Raw genomic sequence first — 15,844 nt, forward strand, 5'->3', positions numbered from 1 at the left:
TTACCATGTCTCCATTTTATAGCATACAATTCAGTGGCATTTAGTACATTCACAGTATTGTGCAACCACCTCTTGTAACTAGTTTCAGAATCTTCTCAGAACCCACAAAGGAAACCCCATGTCCATTAGCAGTCACTCTCCATTCTCCCCTCCCCGCAGCCTCTAGAACCACTGGTATGTTTTAAACTCCTACATAAAGGTTCATAGCAACACTATGTACAAGAGTGCAAAAATGAAAACAATCTAAATGTTCATCAGTGGGCGAATGGGCAGAAAAAAAATCTTGTTTATCCATGTGTGCATGTGTGCTAAGTCACTTCGGTTGTGTCCAACTCTTTGTGACCCCACGGACTGTAGACTGCCAGGTTCCTCTGTCTATGGGATTCTCCAGGCAAGAATACTGGAGTGGGGTGCCATGCCCTTCTTCATGTTTATCCATAAAAGGATATTATTTGGCCTTACAAAAGAATGAAGTTTTTATACATGCTGCAACATGGATGAACCTTTAAAACAACATGGTGAGTAAAAGACACCAGATCCCAAAGTCCACATAATGTATGATTGCATTTAGATGACTTGCCTAGAGCAGGCAAATCTATAGACACAAAAAGTAGATTAGTGGTTTACTGCCTTTTAAACTTGACATTCCTAATTTTAAAAGATCATGTAAAAACAGACAAGTTATTTATAAAAAGACATTGAAAGCTCATTAAACTGAAGTTTTACTGAGCACAGACCAGTTACATTTTCTCACTTATCATAGATAGCTCCTATTGTTTTCCAGATCACAGTTCAAGAATAATTCATTTAATTCTCATAATAGCTCTTTGAGCCAGGTGGAGAGAAATGGAGGTGCAAAGAGGTGAAGAAATTGCTCAGTTTCACACAGTGTGGGCAGACCAGGGATTTGAAGTCTATCAGCCGACTCTCTCATCCATTTGTCAGATGACTATGTTGCATTGCCTCAGAACACATAGATGGTCCTCATGGAATCAGGAAAACAACCAGAACATTATTTCTACACAGTGTCTTGCCTCAGGTGCCTTGCACGGATAACTCCAGAGGAAGAATCTGATTGGTGCATGTTAAGTTAAAGAAGCCCACTGGTCCCAAGTGTTGTAGCCATGTGGTAGGGATCTTGTGATTTCTGAAGCTCTGGGAAGAACAGAATTTATCAGAAGGAAGCAGAAGGGCAGAGCAGCGGTGGAAGGAAGCTCTGGTGAAGGAACATTTTGATTTTTGGAGGCAACCTAGAGGGATAGAAAGGTAGCAACTTTGGGGACAGCCAGTCACGGGTTCTGGCATTTTGAAAGCTTTACCATAAACAAGTTTCTTAGACCGTTTCCAATTTTCTCAACAGGTAGTCTCAAGATACTCAAGAGAGTGATCAAAACAGCACCTCCCCCACTACATTGATGAGAAGATTAAATTGTAGGAGGCACAGAGTAGGAACTCAGCCAATGTCACCTGTCATTTATCAGGAGCAGCCCCTGGGGCAGAGCCAGGAGTGATGGAAGCTGATCACCTCCCTCCATCCAGTAGCTGACCTCTTCACATCACATGTCACTTCAGGTACAGCCTCCACGCAGAACGCCAACTTCTCAGCAGTGACTGAATTCATCCTCATCGGCTTCTCCTCCTTCCCCCACCTTCAGCTGATGTTCTTCCTGCTGTTCCTGCTTGTGTACCTGTTCACGCTGCTGGGGAACCTGCTCATCATGGCCACCGTTTGGAGCGAGTGCAGCCTCCACACCCCCATGTACCTCTTCCTGTGCGCCCTCTCCATCTCTGAGATCCTCTACACCTTCGCCATCATCCCGCGCATGCTGGCCGACCTGCTCTCCACCGACCTCTCCATCTCTTTTGTGGCCTGTGCCAGCCAGATGTTCTCCTTCACGCCCGGCTTCACCCACTCCTTCCTGCTCACCGTCATGGGCTACGACCGCTACTTGGCCATCTGCCACCCCCTGCGCTACAACGTGCTCATGAGCCCCCGAGGCTGCGCCTGCCTGGTTGTCTGGTCCTGGACTGGAGGCTTAGTCGTTGGGCTAGTGGTGACATCTTCCATTTTCCAACTCACTTTCTGTGGGTCTAATGAGATTCGCTATTTTGGCTGCCATGTGCTGCCTCTCTTCAAGTTGGCCTGTGGGGACAACGTCTCTACTGTGGCCAAGGGCGTGGGCCTGGTGTGTATCGCCGCCCTGCTGGGCTGCTGTCTCCTCATCCTGCACTCTTACGCCTTCATCGTGGCCGCCATCTTGAGGATCCCTTCCGCCGAGGGCCGGCACAAAGCCTTCTCCACGTGTGCGTCCCACCTCACCGTGGTGGTCGTGCACTACGGCTTTGCCTCTGTCATCTACCTCAAGCCCAAGGGTCCCCAGTCTCTGGAAGGAGACACGCTGATGGGCATCACCTACACGGCCCTCACTCCCTTCCTGAGCCCCATCATCTTCAGTCTCAGGAACAAGGAGCTGAAGGAAGCCATGAAGAAGACCTTCCTCAGCAAACTCTAGCCAGAAAAATAATGTGATTATCTGGGAGGAATTCCTTGGAACTGACCAAACTGGATTACCTGATGCTACCATCAGAGATGGCACCTGTAAGCATGTAATAACCTGTGTTTGTCTGATGCTTTATGGTTTACAGGGACATTTGTAGGCTATATCTATGTGTTTGCAAAAATGGTTAAACAGTGTCATGCATATATGCAGGGTGGAAAGATGTATGAGATGATAATACACAGAAAGTCAGATTCATTGATTTCTTATCTGTTTCAGAGCACTTTGTCAGGTACCATTAAACTTGGAATTTGTTCTCCTGTGAGAAAGCAGGGTGGTGTAATTACTCCCATCACCATAAACCCATAGTGCCAAGAGAAATGGAAGATGTCAGGTCTCCACCATCTTGTAGGCAGCAACAGGTAGCTACATCACAAGTATTTTGAGACTGCTACTGCTACTGCTACTGCTACTAAATCACTTCAGTTGTGTCTGACTCTGTGCGACCCCATAGATGGCAACCCACCAGGCGCCCCCATCCCTGGGAGTCTCCAGCCAAGAACACTGGAGTGGGTTGCCATTTCCTGCTCCAATGCATGAAAGTGAAAAGTGAAAGTGAAATCACTCAGTCGTGTCCGACTCTTTGAGACCCCATGGACTGCAGCCTCCCAGGCTCCTCCGTCCATGGGATTTTCCAGGCAAGAGTACTGGAGTGGGGTGCCATTGCTTTCTCCGATTTTGAGACTATGGCAGACTAAACCAGATTACAGCAGAGGAGAGCGAAGCAGTCTAAATTTGAGCGTTGGTGATCTGTGCAGTTGCAGTCGGCAATGATAATATGCAGGTGGCACTAGTGGTAAAGAATCCACCTGCAATTCAGGAGACACAAGATACTCAGGTTCCATGGATCCCTAGGTGGGGAAGATCCCCTGGAGGAGGAAATGGCAACCACTCCAGCATTCTAGCCTGGAAAATTTCATGGACAGAGGACCCTGACAGTCTATAGTCGATGGAGGGTTGCAAAGAGTTGGACATGATGACTGAGCATCAACCACCACCAATGTGCAGATTCAGAAAAAGTTGAGGAAATCTCCATGTTTCAAGTGTGAATCTCAAGCAGCTGCAGAGAGACAGAGAAGTCTGTATTATTAGTTCAAGGGAAAAAGTCCCATCGTGAGAAATTGCCTGCCGTGGTAAGTGTGTGAAGTGGCACAGCCACCAGGGGGAACTCTTTGTTGACTCACAATAGTGAGTGCAGAGCCCAAAATGAAGGTATGTCTCATGGTCACATCAGTTTAAATATTCCCATTTGCACTAAGGGGGATTTAAGGTGACTCTTGAGAGTCCCTTGGACAGCAAGGAGATGAAACCAGTCAATCCTAAAGGAAAATCAATCCTGAATATTCATTGGAAGGAATGATGCTGAAGCTTGAAGCTCCTATACTTTCGCCACGTGATGCAAAGAGCTGACTCACTGAAAAATACTCTGATGCTGGGAAAGATTGAAGGCCAAAGGAGAAGGGGGTAACAGAGGATGAGATGGTTAGATAGCATCACTGACTCAATGGACATCAATTTGAGAAAACTCCAGGAGACGGTGGAAGACAGAGGGGCCTGGTGTGCTGCAGTCCATAGGGTCACAAAGAATTGGACACGACTTAGCGAGTGAACAACAACATCCTTCCCACCTCCATGTCCACTCATCCGTTCTCTACATCTGCTTCTCCATTCCTGCCCCACAAATAGGTTCATCTGTACCATTTTCCTAGAGTCTACATATATGCATTAATATGCAAGGTTTTTCTTTCTGACTTACTTCAGTCTGTATGATAGACTCTCATTCCAATCAAGTCTTTACAAATGACCCAGTTTTGTTCCTTTTTTATGACTGAGTAATGCTGCAGCACGAGTCCCAATAAAGCCTTGCCTGAATATTTTGTCTGACCTCTTCTCAGTTTCTAATGACCCACTCCAGTATTCTTGGTCTTCCCTTGTGGCTCAGCTGGTAAAAAAATCTTCCTGAAATGTGGGAGACCTGGGTTCGATCCCTGGGTTGGGAAGATCCCCTGGAGAAGGGAAAGGCTACCCACTCCAGTATTCTGGCCTGGAATTCCATGGGGTCACAAAATTGTCAGACACAACTGAATGAATTTCAATTCAATGAGTCCAAGAACCTGGATCGGTAACACAACCAGTAGATGAACAAGATAATGTTTATTGCAGCATAGTGGTTATAGGCAGTAATACTATTATAAACTTCAGAGTTGTTGAGACACTATTCCCACTACAAAAAAAAAAAAAAAAAGAGGAAATTATGTGATACAATAGAGGTGTTATTAGCAAACACTATAGTGGTGTTTTGCCAAAAGGTTTCACTTTCATCTCAGGTCTAAGGATTTGTTAACAAAATAAGCCACTCTTATATACAAATAAATAACATAAATATTTCTTAGAGAATTATCTTGATAACTTTTGAAAAGAGAAATAGAAAGAGCAGAGAATCACCAAATTGGGTTCTGACCAACATCCAGACTTAAATAGCGCTGGGAAGCCCTGTGTCACAGCACATTTGGAATCCCAATTGGGAAAGGGTCCCAGGCAGCATGTCCGCTCCATGGTTGAGATCTCCAAGACTGCAGTTGTGGTGGTGGTGGTGTGGGGTGGTTTCCTGCTTATAATCCCAGGATGGTCAAAAACTGATATCATCATCAATCTGTGACCAAATGAAGGCTCTGGTTTCATGTTAATGCTGTTTGTTTTGTTGTGTAAAACTTGGGATGCTGCCAAGCCTGGGGCTTGGTTGGCCAGGCCCTCTCCAAGGGCTCAACAACCTTGAGATTTCTTCCTCGCCTTATCTAAGGTGTGCAAGTCTTGCACTCACAGCAGGCTCATCATCATCATCATCATCACCATCACTCCCAGTCAGGCCAGTGTCCAGGCAGGTTAGAAGCAAGGTCAGAAGCCTGCTCTGCGTTGTCTCTGAAACCTAAACAAGACTATTCATTTAATTTCCCTAAGAAGTGGTAACCATACTGCAATATATAAATAGATCAAATCAGCACATTGTATACCTTAAACTTACACAATGTTATATGTCAATTATATCTCAATTTCTTTTGCAGTGTAGTTTATTAACAATGTTGTGTTCATTTCTGGTGTGCAGCAAAGCGATTCAGTTATACATACACATGTACCTATTTTTTTCTGAAGCTCTTTTCCCATTTAGATTGTTACATAATACCTCTCAATTTTTAAAAAGCTTCCTTGATGTATTTAAAGTGTTCCAAATATGAATTTATGCTTTTTTTGTTTTAATTTATTTTATTGGATAAAAAATTTTTACAATATTATGATGGCTTTTGACATACATCAACATGAATCGTCCGTAGGCATATATGTATCCCTTCCCTCCTGAACACCAGGGGCTCCCACCTCCCTCCCCATCCAATGAATAAGGAAGTTGTGGTACATATACACAATGGAATATTACTTTGCTATAAAAAGAATGCATTTGAGTCAGTCCTAATGACGTGGATGAACCTAGAGCCTTTTATACAGAGTGAAGTAAGTTAGAAAGAGAAAGACAAATATCATATATTAATGCATGTATATGGAATCTAGGAAGATGGTACCAATGATCCTATGTTCAGGGCAGCAAAGGAGACACAGGCATAAAGAACAGACTTGTGGACAAGTGGGAGGAGAAGGTGGGATGATTTGAGAGACTGGCATTGAAACATGTACATTACCATATGTAAAATAGACAGCCAATGGGAGTTTGATGTATGCATTTATTTAAAAATAAGCCTTGGAGGAGCTAAGATGGCAGAGGAATAGAATGGGGAGACCACTTTCTCCCCCACAAATTCATCAAAAGAACATTTAAACACCGAGTAAATTCCACAAAACAACTTCTGAATGCCGGCAGAGGACATCAGGCACCCAGAAAGCAGCCCATTGTCTTCGAAAGGACGTAGGAAAAAATATAAAAGACAAAAAAAGAGACAAAAGAGGGAGGGATGGAGCTCTGTCCTGGGAAGGGAGTCTTAAAAAGAGAGAAGTTTCCGAACACCAGGAAACACTCTCACTGCCAAGTCTTGGAAGCACAGAGGACAACATAACAGGGAGGAAAAATAAATAAACAATTAAAATCCACAGATTACGAGCCCAACGATAACTCCCCCAGCAGAGAAGCAGCGCAGACGCCTGCACCCGCCACTAGCCAGCGGGGGCAGGGCAGGGAGGCGCAGGCTGCAACGCTGAGAGTAAGGATCTGGCCTGAAGCCCTGAGCACTATCTGAGCAAACTAACTTGGGCTAGCGACTTTGGTATAACTACCACGCGAAAAGCCAGCCCTAACCTAAGACACCGCCAGGCCCGCGCACAGAGCAAAGGACTGAACAGAGATAGCTGGCTGCAGACCATCCCCCTCCGGTGACAGGCAGCCAGAGCCGGAAGGGGGCAATCACAGCCCCAGAGAGACATTATCTACAAAACTGTAAGCAGGCTTCTTTGCTAACTAAGACTTCTTGGGGTTCTGGACGGTCAACATCCACCTGAGAAGGTGCGCCGGTTGTACACCCAGAAAACTGAGTGGCAGGGAGGCGATAAGTTGCAGCGATTGCACTCGCCAAACACCTCATCACCTGAGCTGCTCGGATCTGGGAAGGGCACAAAATGCAGGCCCAACTGAGTCTGCACCTCTAAGGACTACCCAAGTGCCTGAACCTGAGTGGCTTAGACCTGGGAGGTGCATGTAGCCCAGGGCTGGCCTCGGATGGTTCCTGGTAGAGCAACCTAGAGCCTGAGCAGTGTGGGCAGGGAGGGCACATGTGCCGTGAGTAGGGGCAGGCCCAGTGTGGCTGAGGCATTGCGAGCACACGCCAGTGTTATTTGTTTGCAGCATCCCTCCCTCCCCACAGTGCGACCGAACAAGTGAGCCTAAAAAAACAAAACAAAACAAAACAAGTGTCCACCACCGCCCGCTTTGTGTCAGGGCGGAAATCAGACACTGAAGAGACCAGCAAACAGAAGAAGCTAAAATAGAGGGAACCGCCTTGGAAGCGACAGGTGCAATAGATTAAAACCCTATGGTTAGTACTGACTACATAGGACTGCTACTGCTACTGCTAAGTCACTTCAGTCGTGTCCGACTCTGTGCGACCCCATAGACGGCAGCCCACCAGGCTCCCCTGTCCCTGGGATTCTCCAGGCAAGAACACTGGAGTGGGGTGCCATTGCCTTCTCCCGACTACATAGGAAGGGGCCTATAGATCTTAAGAAATATAAGCCGGACCAAGAAACTAGCCGAAAATGAACTGACCCCACAATACCCACAACAATACCAAAGTAAGTCCTAGATATATTTTTACTATTTTTACGATAATTCTTTCTTTTTTTTTAATTAAAAAAAATTTAAGTCCTCTATTACTCCTTTAATTTTCACTTTTATAACCTACTATTACTTTGCAAAAATAAAGACCCTATTTTTTTTAAAAGCAAACTTCATATATATATTTTTTATAATTTTTGTGACTTTGTTTTTTTTCTGTCTTTCTTTCTTTTTTATTTTTTTTCTTTCTCTTCTTCTCTTTAACATTGTATTTCTGAAATTCCAAACTCTACTCTAGATTTTTAATTTTTTCTTTTTGGTATTTGTTATCAATTTTGTACCTATATTTTTAAAATAGTTTTTGTGACTTTTTCCCCTCTCTTTATTTTTCTTCTTCTTTTCTTTAACACTGTATTTTTGAAATTCCAAACTCTACTCTAAATTTTTAATTTTTTCTTTTTGGTATTTGTTATCAATTTTGTACCTTTAAGAACCCAATCTTCAGTACCCATTTTTACTTGGGAGAGAGATTACTGGCTTGACTGCTCTCTCCCTCTTTGGACTCTCCTTTTTTCTCCACCAGGTCGCCTGTGTCTCCTCCCTAACCCCTCTCTGCTCTACTCAACTCTGTGAATTTCTGTGTGTTCCAGATGGTGGAGAACACTTAGGGAAATAATTACTGGCTGTATCTGTCTCTCTCCTTTTCATTCCCCCCTTTTATCCTCCTGGCCACCTCTGTCTCCTTCCTCCCTCTTCTCTTCTTTGTATAACTCCATGAACATCTCTGAGCGGTCCAGTTGTGGAGTGCACATAAGGAAGTGATTACTGGCTAGCCTGCTCTCTCCTCTATTGATTCCACCTCATCTTATTTGGGTCACCTCTAACTCCCTCCTCCCTCTTCTTTTCTCCATGTAACTCTGTGAACCTCTCTGGGTGCCCCTCACTGTGGAGAAACTTTTCATCTTTAACCTAGATGTTTTATCAATTGTGCTGTATAGAAGGAGAAGTTTTGAGACTACTATAAAAATAAGACTGAAAACCAGAAGCAGGAGGCTTAAGTTGAAACCCTGACTCCAGGGAACTCCTGACTCCAGGGAACATTAATTGACAGGAGCTCATCAAACACCTGCATACCTACACTGAAACCAAGCACCACACAAGGGCCAACAAGTTCCAGAGCAAGACATACCACGCAAATTCTCTAGCAACACAGGAACACAGCCCTGAGCTCCAATATACAGGCTGCCCAAAGTTACTACAAAACCATAGACATCTCATAAGTCATTACTGGACACTTCATTGCACTCCAGAGAGAAGAAATCCAGCTCCACCCACCAGAACACAGACACAAGCTTCCCTAACCAAGAAACCTTGACAAGCCACCTGCACAAACCCACACACAGTGAGGAAACTCCACAATAAAGAGAACCCCACAAACTGCTAGAATACAGAAAGGACACCCCAAACTCAGCAATATAAACAAGATGAAGAGATAGAGGAATACCCAGCAGGTTAAGGAACAGGATAAATGCCCACCAAACCAAACAAAAGAGGAAGAGATAAGGAATCTACCTGATAAAGAATTCCGAATAATGATAGTGAAAATGATCCAAAATCTTGAAATCAAAATGGAATCACAGATAAATAGCCTGGAGACAAGGATTGAGAAGATGCAAGAAAGGTTCAACAAGGACCTAGAAGAAATAAAAGAGAGTCAATATAAAATGAATAATGCAATAAATGAGATCAAAAACAGTCTGGAGGCAACAAACAGTAGAATAACAGAGGTAGAAGATAGAATTAGTGAATTAGAAGATAGAATGGTAGAAATAAATGAATCAGAGAGGAAAAAAGAAAAATGAATTAAAAGAAATGAGAACAATCTCAGAGACCTCCAGGACAATATTAAACGCTATAACATTCAAATCATAAGAGTCCCAGAAGAAGACAAAAAGAAAGACCACGAGAAAATACTAGAGGAGATAATAGTTGAAAACTTCCCTAAAATGGGGAAGGAAATAATCACCCAAGTCCAAGAAACCCAGAGAGTCCCAAACAGGATAAACCCAAGGTGAAACACCCCAAGACACATATTAATAAAGTTAACAAAGATCAAACACAAAGAACAAATATTAAAAGCAGCAAGGGAAAAACAACAAATAACACACAAGGGAATTCCCATAAGGATAACAGCTGGTCTTTCAATAGAAACTCTTCAAGCCAGGAGGGAATGGCAAGACATACTTAAAGTGATGAAAGAAAATAACCTACAGCCCAGATTATTGTACCCAGCAAGGATCTCATTCAAATATGAAGGAGAAATCAAAAGCTTTACAGACAAGCAAAAGCTGAGAGAATTCAGCATCACCAAACCAGCTCTCAAACAAATACTAAAGGATATTCTCTAGACAGGAAACACAAAAAGGGTGTATAAACTCAAACCCAAAACAATAAAGTAAATGGCAACGGGATCATACTTACCAATAATTACCTTAAATGTAAATGGGTTGAATGCCCCAACCAAAAGACAAAGACTGGCTGAATGGATACAAAAACAAGACCCCTACATATGTTGTCTACAAGAGACCCACCTCAAAACAGGGGACACATACAGACTGAAAGTGAAGGGCTGGAAATAGATTTTCCATGCAAATAGAGACCAAAAGAAAGCAGGAGTAGCAATACTCATGTCAGATAAAATAGACTTTAAAACAAAGGCTGTGGAAACAGACAAAGCAGGTCACTACATAATAGTCAAAAGATCAATCCAAGAAGCAGATATAACAATTATAAATATATATGCACCCAACACGGGAGCGCCGCAATATGTAAGACAAATGCTAACAAGTATGAAAGGGGAAATTAACAATAACACAGTAATAGTGGGAGACTTTTAATACCCCACTCACACCTATGGATAGATCAACTAAACAGAAAATTAACAAGGAAACACAAACTTTAAATGATACAATAGACCAGTTAGACCTAATTGATATCTGTAGGTCATTTCACCCCAAAACAATGAATTCACCTTTTTCTCAAGTGCACACGAAACCTTCTCCAAGATAGATCACATCTTGGGCCATACATCTAGCCTTGGTAAATTAAAAAAAAATGAAATCAAACTATTAAAAATTCCAACATATGGAAGCTGAACAACACGCTGCTGAATAACCAACAAATCACAGAAGAAATCAAAAGAGAAATCAAAATTTGCATAGAAACGAATGAAAATGAAAACACAACAACCCAAAACCTGTGGGACACTGTAAAAGCAGTCCTAAGGGGAAAGTACATAGCAATACAGGCATACCTCAAGAAACAAGAAAAAGGTCAAATAAAACACCTAACTCTACACCTAAAGCAACTAGAAAAGGAAGAAATGAAGAACCCCAGGGTTAGTAGAAGGAAAGAAATCTTAAAAATTAGGGCAGAAATAAATGCAAAAGAAACAAAGTAGACGATAGCAAAAATCAACAAAGCCACAAGCTGGTTCTTTGAAAGGATAAATAAAATTAGCAAACCATTAGCCAGACTTATCAAGAAACAAAGGGAGAAAAATCAAATCAATAAAATTAGAAATGAAAATGGAGAAATCACAACAGACAACACAGAAATACAAAGGATCATAAGAGACTACTATCAGCAATTGTATGCCAATAAAATGGACAACGGGGAAGAAATGGACAAATTCTTAGAAAAGTACAACTTTCCAAAACTGGACCAGGAAGAAATAGAAAATCTTAACAGACCCATCACAAGCACGGAAATTGAAACTGTAATCAAAAATCTTCCAGCAAACAAAAGCCCAGGTCCAGACGGCTTCACAGCTGAATTCTACCAAAAATTTGGAGAAGAGCTAACACCTATCCTACTCAAACTCTTCCAGAAAATTGCAGAGGAAGGTAAACTTCCAAACTCATTCTATGAGGCCACCATCACCCAGGTACCAAAACCTGACAAAGATGCGACAAAAAAAGAAAACTACAGGCCAATATCACTGATGAACATAGATGCAAAAATCCTTAACAAAATTCTAGCAATCAGAATCCAACAACACATTAAAAAGATCATACACCATGACCAAGTGGGCTTTATCCCAGGGATGCAAGGATCCTTTAATATCTGCAAATCAATCAATGTAATACACCACATTAACAAATTGAAAAATAAAAACCATATGATTATCTCAATAGATGCAGAGAAAGCCTTTGACAAAATTCAACATCCATTTATGATAAAAAAAATTTTCAGAGAGCAGGAATAGAAGGAACATACCTCAACATAATAAAAGCTATATATGACAAACCCACAGCAAACATTATCCTCAATGGTGAAAAATTGAAAGCATTTCCCCTAAAGTCAGGAACAAGACAAGGGTGCCCACTTTCACCATTACTATTCAACATAGTTTTAGAAGTTTTGGAAGTTTTTCAGAGCAGAATAAGAAATCAAAGGAATCCAAACTGGAAAAGAAGAAGTAAAACACTCACTGTTTGCAGATGACATGATCTTCTACATAGAAAACCCTAAAGACTCCACCAGAAAATTACTAGAACTAATCAATGATTATAGTAAAGTTGCAGGATATAAAATCAACACACAGAAATCCCTTGCATTCCTATACACTAATAATGAGAAAATAGAAAGAAAAATTAAGGAAACAATTCCATTCACCATTGCAACAAAAAGAATAAAATACTCAGGAATATATCTACATAAGAAACTAAAGACCTATATATAGAAAACTATAAAACACTGGTGAAAGAAATCAAAGAGGACACTAATAGATGGAGAAATATACCATGTTCATGGATTGGAAGAATCAATATAGTGAAAATGAGTATACTACCCAAAGCAATTTATAGATTCAATGTAATCCCTATCAAGCTACCAACGGTATTCTTCACAGAGCTAGAGTAATTTCACAATTTGTATGGAAATACAAAAAACCTTGAATAGCCAAAGCAATCTTGAGAAAGAAGAATGGAACTGGAGGAATCAACCTGCCTGACTTCAGGCTCTACTACAAAGCCACAGTCATCAAGACAGTATGGTATTGGCACAAAGACAGAAATATAGATCAATGGAACAAGATAGAAAGCCCAGAGATAAATTCACGCACGTATGGACACCTTATCTTTGAACAAAGAAGGCAAGAATATGCAATGGAGAAAAGATAATCTCTTTAACAAGTGGTGCTGGGAAAACTGGTCAACTACTTGTAAAAGAATGCAACTAGAACACTTTCTAACACCATACACAAAAATAAACTCAAAATGGATTAAAGATCTAAATGTAAGACCAGAAACTATAAAACTCCTAGAGGAGAACATAGGCAAAACACTCTCCAACATACATCACAGCAGGATCCTCTATGACCCACCTCCCAGAATATTGGAAATAAAAGCAAAAATAAACAAATGGGACCTAATTAATCTTAAAAGCTTCTGCACAACAAAGGAAACTATCAGCAAGGTGACAAGACAGCTTTCAGAATAGGAGAAAATAATAGCAAATGAAGCAACTGACAAACAACTAATCTCAAAAATATACAAGCAACTCCTGCACCTCATTCCAGAAAAATAAATGACCCAATCAAAAAATGGGCCAAAGAACTAAATAGACATTTCTCCAAAGAAGACATACAGATGGCTAACAAACACATGAAAAGATGCTCAACATCACTCATTATCAGAGAAATGCAAATCAAAATCACTATGAGGTACCATTTCTCGCCAGTCAGAATGGCTGCGATCCAAAAGTCTACAAGCAATAAATGCTGGAGAAGGTGTGGAGAAAAGGGAACCTTCTTACACTGTTGGTGGGAATGCAAACTAGTACAGCCACTCTGGAGAACAGTGTGGAGATTCCTTAAAAAACTGGAAATAGAACTGCCTTATGACCCAGCAATCCTACTGCTGGGCATACACACTGAGGAAACCAGAAGGGAAAGAGACACGTGTACCCCAATGTTCATCGCAGCACTGTTTATAATAGCCAGGACATGGAAGCAACCTAGATGTCCATCAGCAGATGAATGGATAAGAAAGCAGTGGTACATATACACAATGGAGTATTACTCAGCCATTAAAAAGAACACATTGAATCAGTTCTAATGAGGTGGATGAAACTGGAGCATATTATATGGAGTGAAGTAAGCCAGAAAGAAAAACACCAATACAGTATACTAACGCATATATGTGGAATTTAGAAAGATGGTAACAATAACCCTGTATACAAGACAGCAAAAGAGACACTGATGTATAGAACAGTCTTTTGGACTCTGTGGGAGAGGGAGAGGGTGGGATGATTTGGGAGAACGGTATTGAAACATGTATAATATGATACATGAACGAGTCGCCAGTCCAGGTTCAATGCACGATACTGGATGCTTGGGGCTGGTGCACTGGGACGACCCAGAGGGATGGTACGGAGAGGGAGGAGGGAAGAGGGTTCAGCATGGGGAACAGGTGTATACCTTTGGCGATTCATGTTGATATATGGCAAAACCAATACAATATTGTAAAGTTAAAAAGTAAAATAAAATAAAAGGAATTAATTAAAGAATTCTTGGATTATCTAAAAAAATAAAAATAAGTCTTTGTAATACTTAATGAACACTAGTTATGGTGATTCTGTTATACACAGCAACAAGTGTAATTAAAACATACAAGCAATTAATTAGACAAAGTAGCCAAAGTTAAAGGAAAAGAAAATATGTGTATTTATGTTTAAGTTGATGGGCTTCCCTGGTAGCTCAGCTGGTAAAAATCCCCCTGCAATGCAGGAGACCCTGGTTTGACTCCTGGGTTGGGAAGATCCCTTGGAGAAGTGATAGGCTATCCACTTCAGTATTCTTGGTCTTCCCTGGTGGCTCAGACAGTAAAGAATCTGCTTGCAATGCAGGAGACCTGGGTTCGATCCCTGGGTTGGGTAAGAGGAGGGCCCAACTGGAGGAGGGCATGACAACGCACTCCAGTATTCTTCCCTGGAGAATCCCTTAGAGGAGTCTGACCACCTGTAGTCCCTAGGGTTGCACAAAGTTGGATATGACTGAGTGACTAAGCACATGCACACACACGTTTAAGTTGAAGAGTAAACTATACCTCATTTGTCCTAAAGTTGAATTCAGTCCTTCTTTATAAGTTGAGCAGTAAAAACCTCTCATGTTAACATGAAGTGTGAGGATGTGGAAACAAGTCCAGTCAAACTGGGGAACCCTGAGCAACCTCCTTTGCAGAATAACGGCAGGTTGCCTGTTATTCTTCACATATGTTATCTCATTACATATATGAATGAGCCTCACAAAGAGGGATCAGGGCAGATAAACTCACACCCACTACGTCTGATAGAGGGGAGACTGAAGCTCAGGATGGTTGTATGACTCATTCAAGGTCACTCAACTTAGGCTTCCAATATTTGTCTTTCAATCCAGCCCTTCACACATCACTTTCCTGCAATATGATATATCCACATCTTAGAATGGGCTTCCCAGGTGGCATTAATGGGAAAGAATCTGTCTGCCAACAGAGATGCAAGAGACATGGGTTTGACCCCTGGGTTGAGAAGATGCCCTGGAGAAGGAAATGGCAACCCCCTCCAGTATTCTTGCCTGGAAAGTCCATGGGCGCAGGAACATGGAGGGCTACAGGCCATGGGAGTGCAAAGAGTGGCACATGACTGAAGCACTCATGCAACCTTCACACTTAGAGAAAAGTTGAAATAAGAGAGTCGCCATGTGGTAAAGAATCTGCCTGCAATACAGGAGACCAGGGTTTGATCCCTGGGTCAGGAAGATCCTCTGGAGGAGGGCATGGCAACCCACTCCAGTATTCTTGCCTGGAGAATCCCTTGGACAGAGGAGCCTGGTGGGCTATTGTCTATAGGGTTGCAGACTGAGATATGATGGAAGCTACTTAACACACACGCATGCACCTGTTGGGATGGCTCAGAGAGTTAAATAACATCCTCTATGTAGGGCACTGACCATGATTGGCATGCAGTAAGGATG

At 42.0% G+C, this 15,844-nt stretch overlaps 1 protein-coding gene across 1 annotated transcript; it reads left to right on the plus strand.

Annotated features, from left to right (window-relative positions):
* Window positions 1–1,703: 1,703 nt before the first annotated feature.
* LOC147368197 (olfactory receptor 10H1-like) lies at window positions 1,704–2,614 on the plus strand. Its single transcript, XM_086413420.1, has one exon. It carries the CDS (start codon window positions 1,719–1,721, stop codon window positions 2,511–2,513), a length of 795 nt encoding a protein of 264 aa, XP_086269546.1. The 5' UTR covers window positions 1,704–1,718; the 3' UTR covers window positions 2,514–2,614.
* Window positions 2,615–15,844: the final 13,230 nt, after the last annotated feature.

Source organism: Bos grunniens, chromosome 7, assembly GCF_055505025.1.
Source record: "Bos grunniens cultivar Pamir isolate PY7600 chromosome 7, Bosgru_T2T1.0, whole genome shotgun sequence".
NCBI classification, from domain to species: Eukaryota; Metazoa; Chordata; class Mammalia; order Artiodactyla; family Bovidae; genus Bos; species Bos grunniens.

What these genes read in the sequence shown, in the direction of transcription:
- LOC147368197 (XM_086413420.1), top strand. Translation starts at nt 1,719, where the DNA reads ATGGCCACCGTTTGGAGCGAGTGCAGCCTCCACACCCCCATGTACCTC.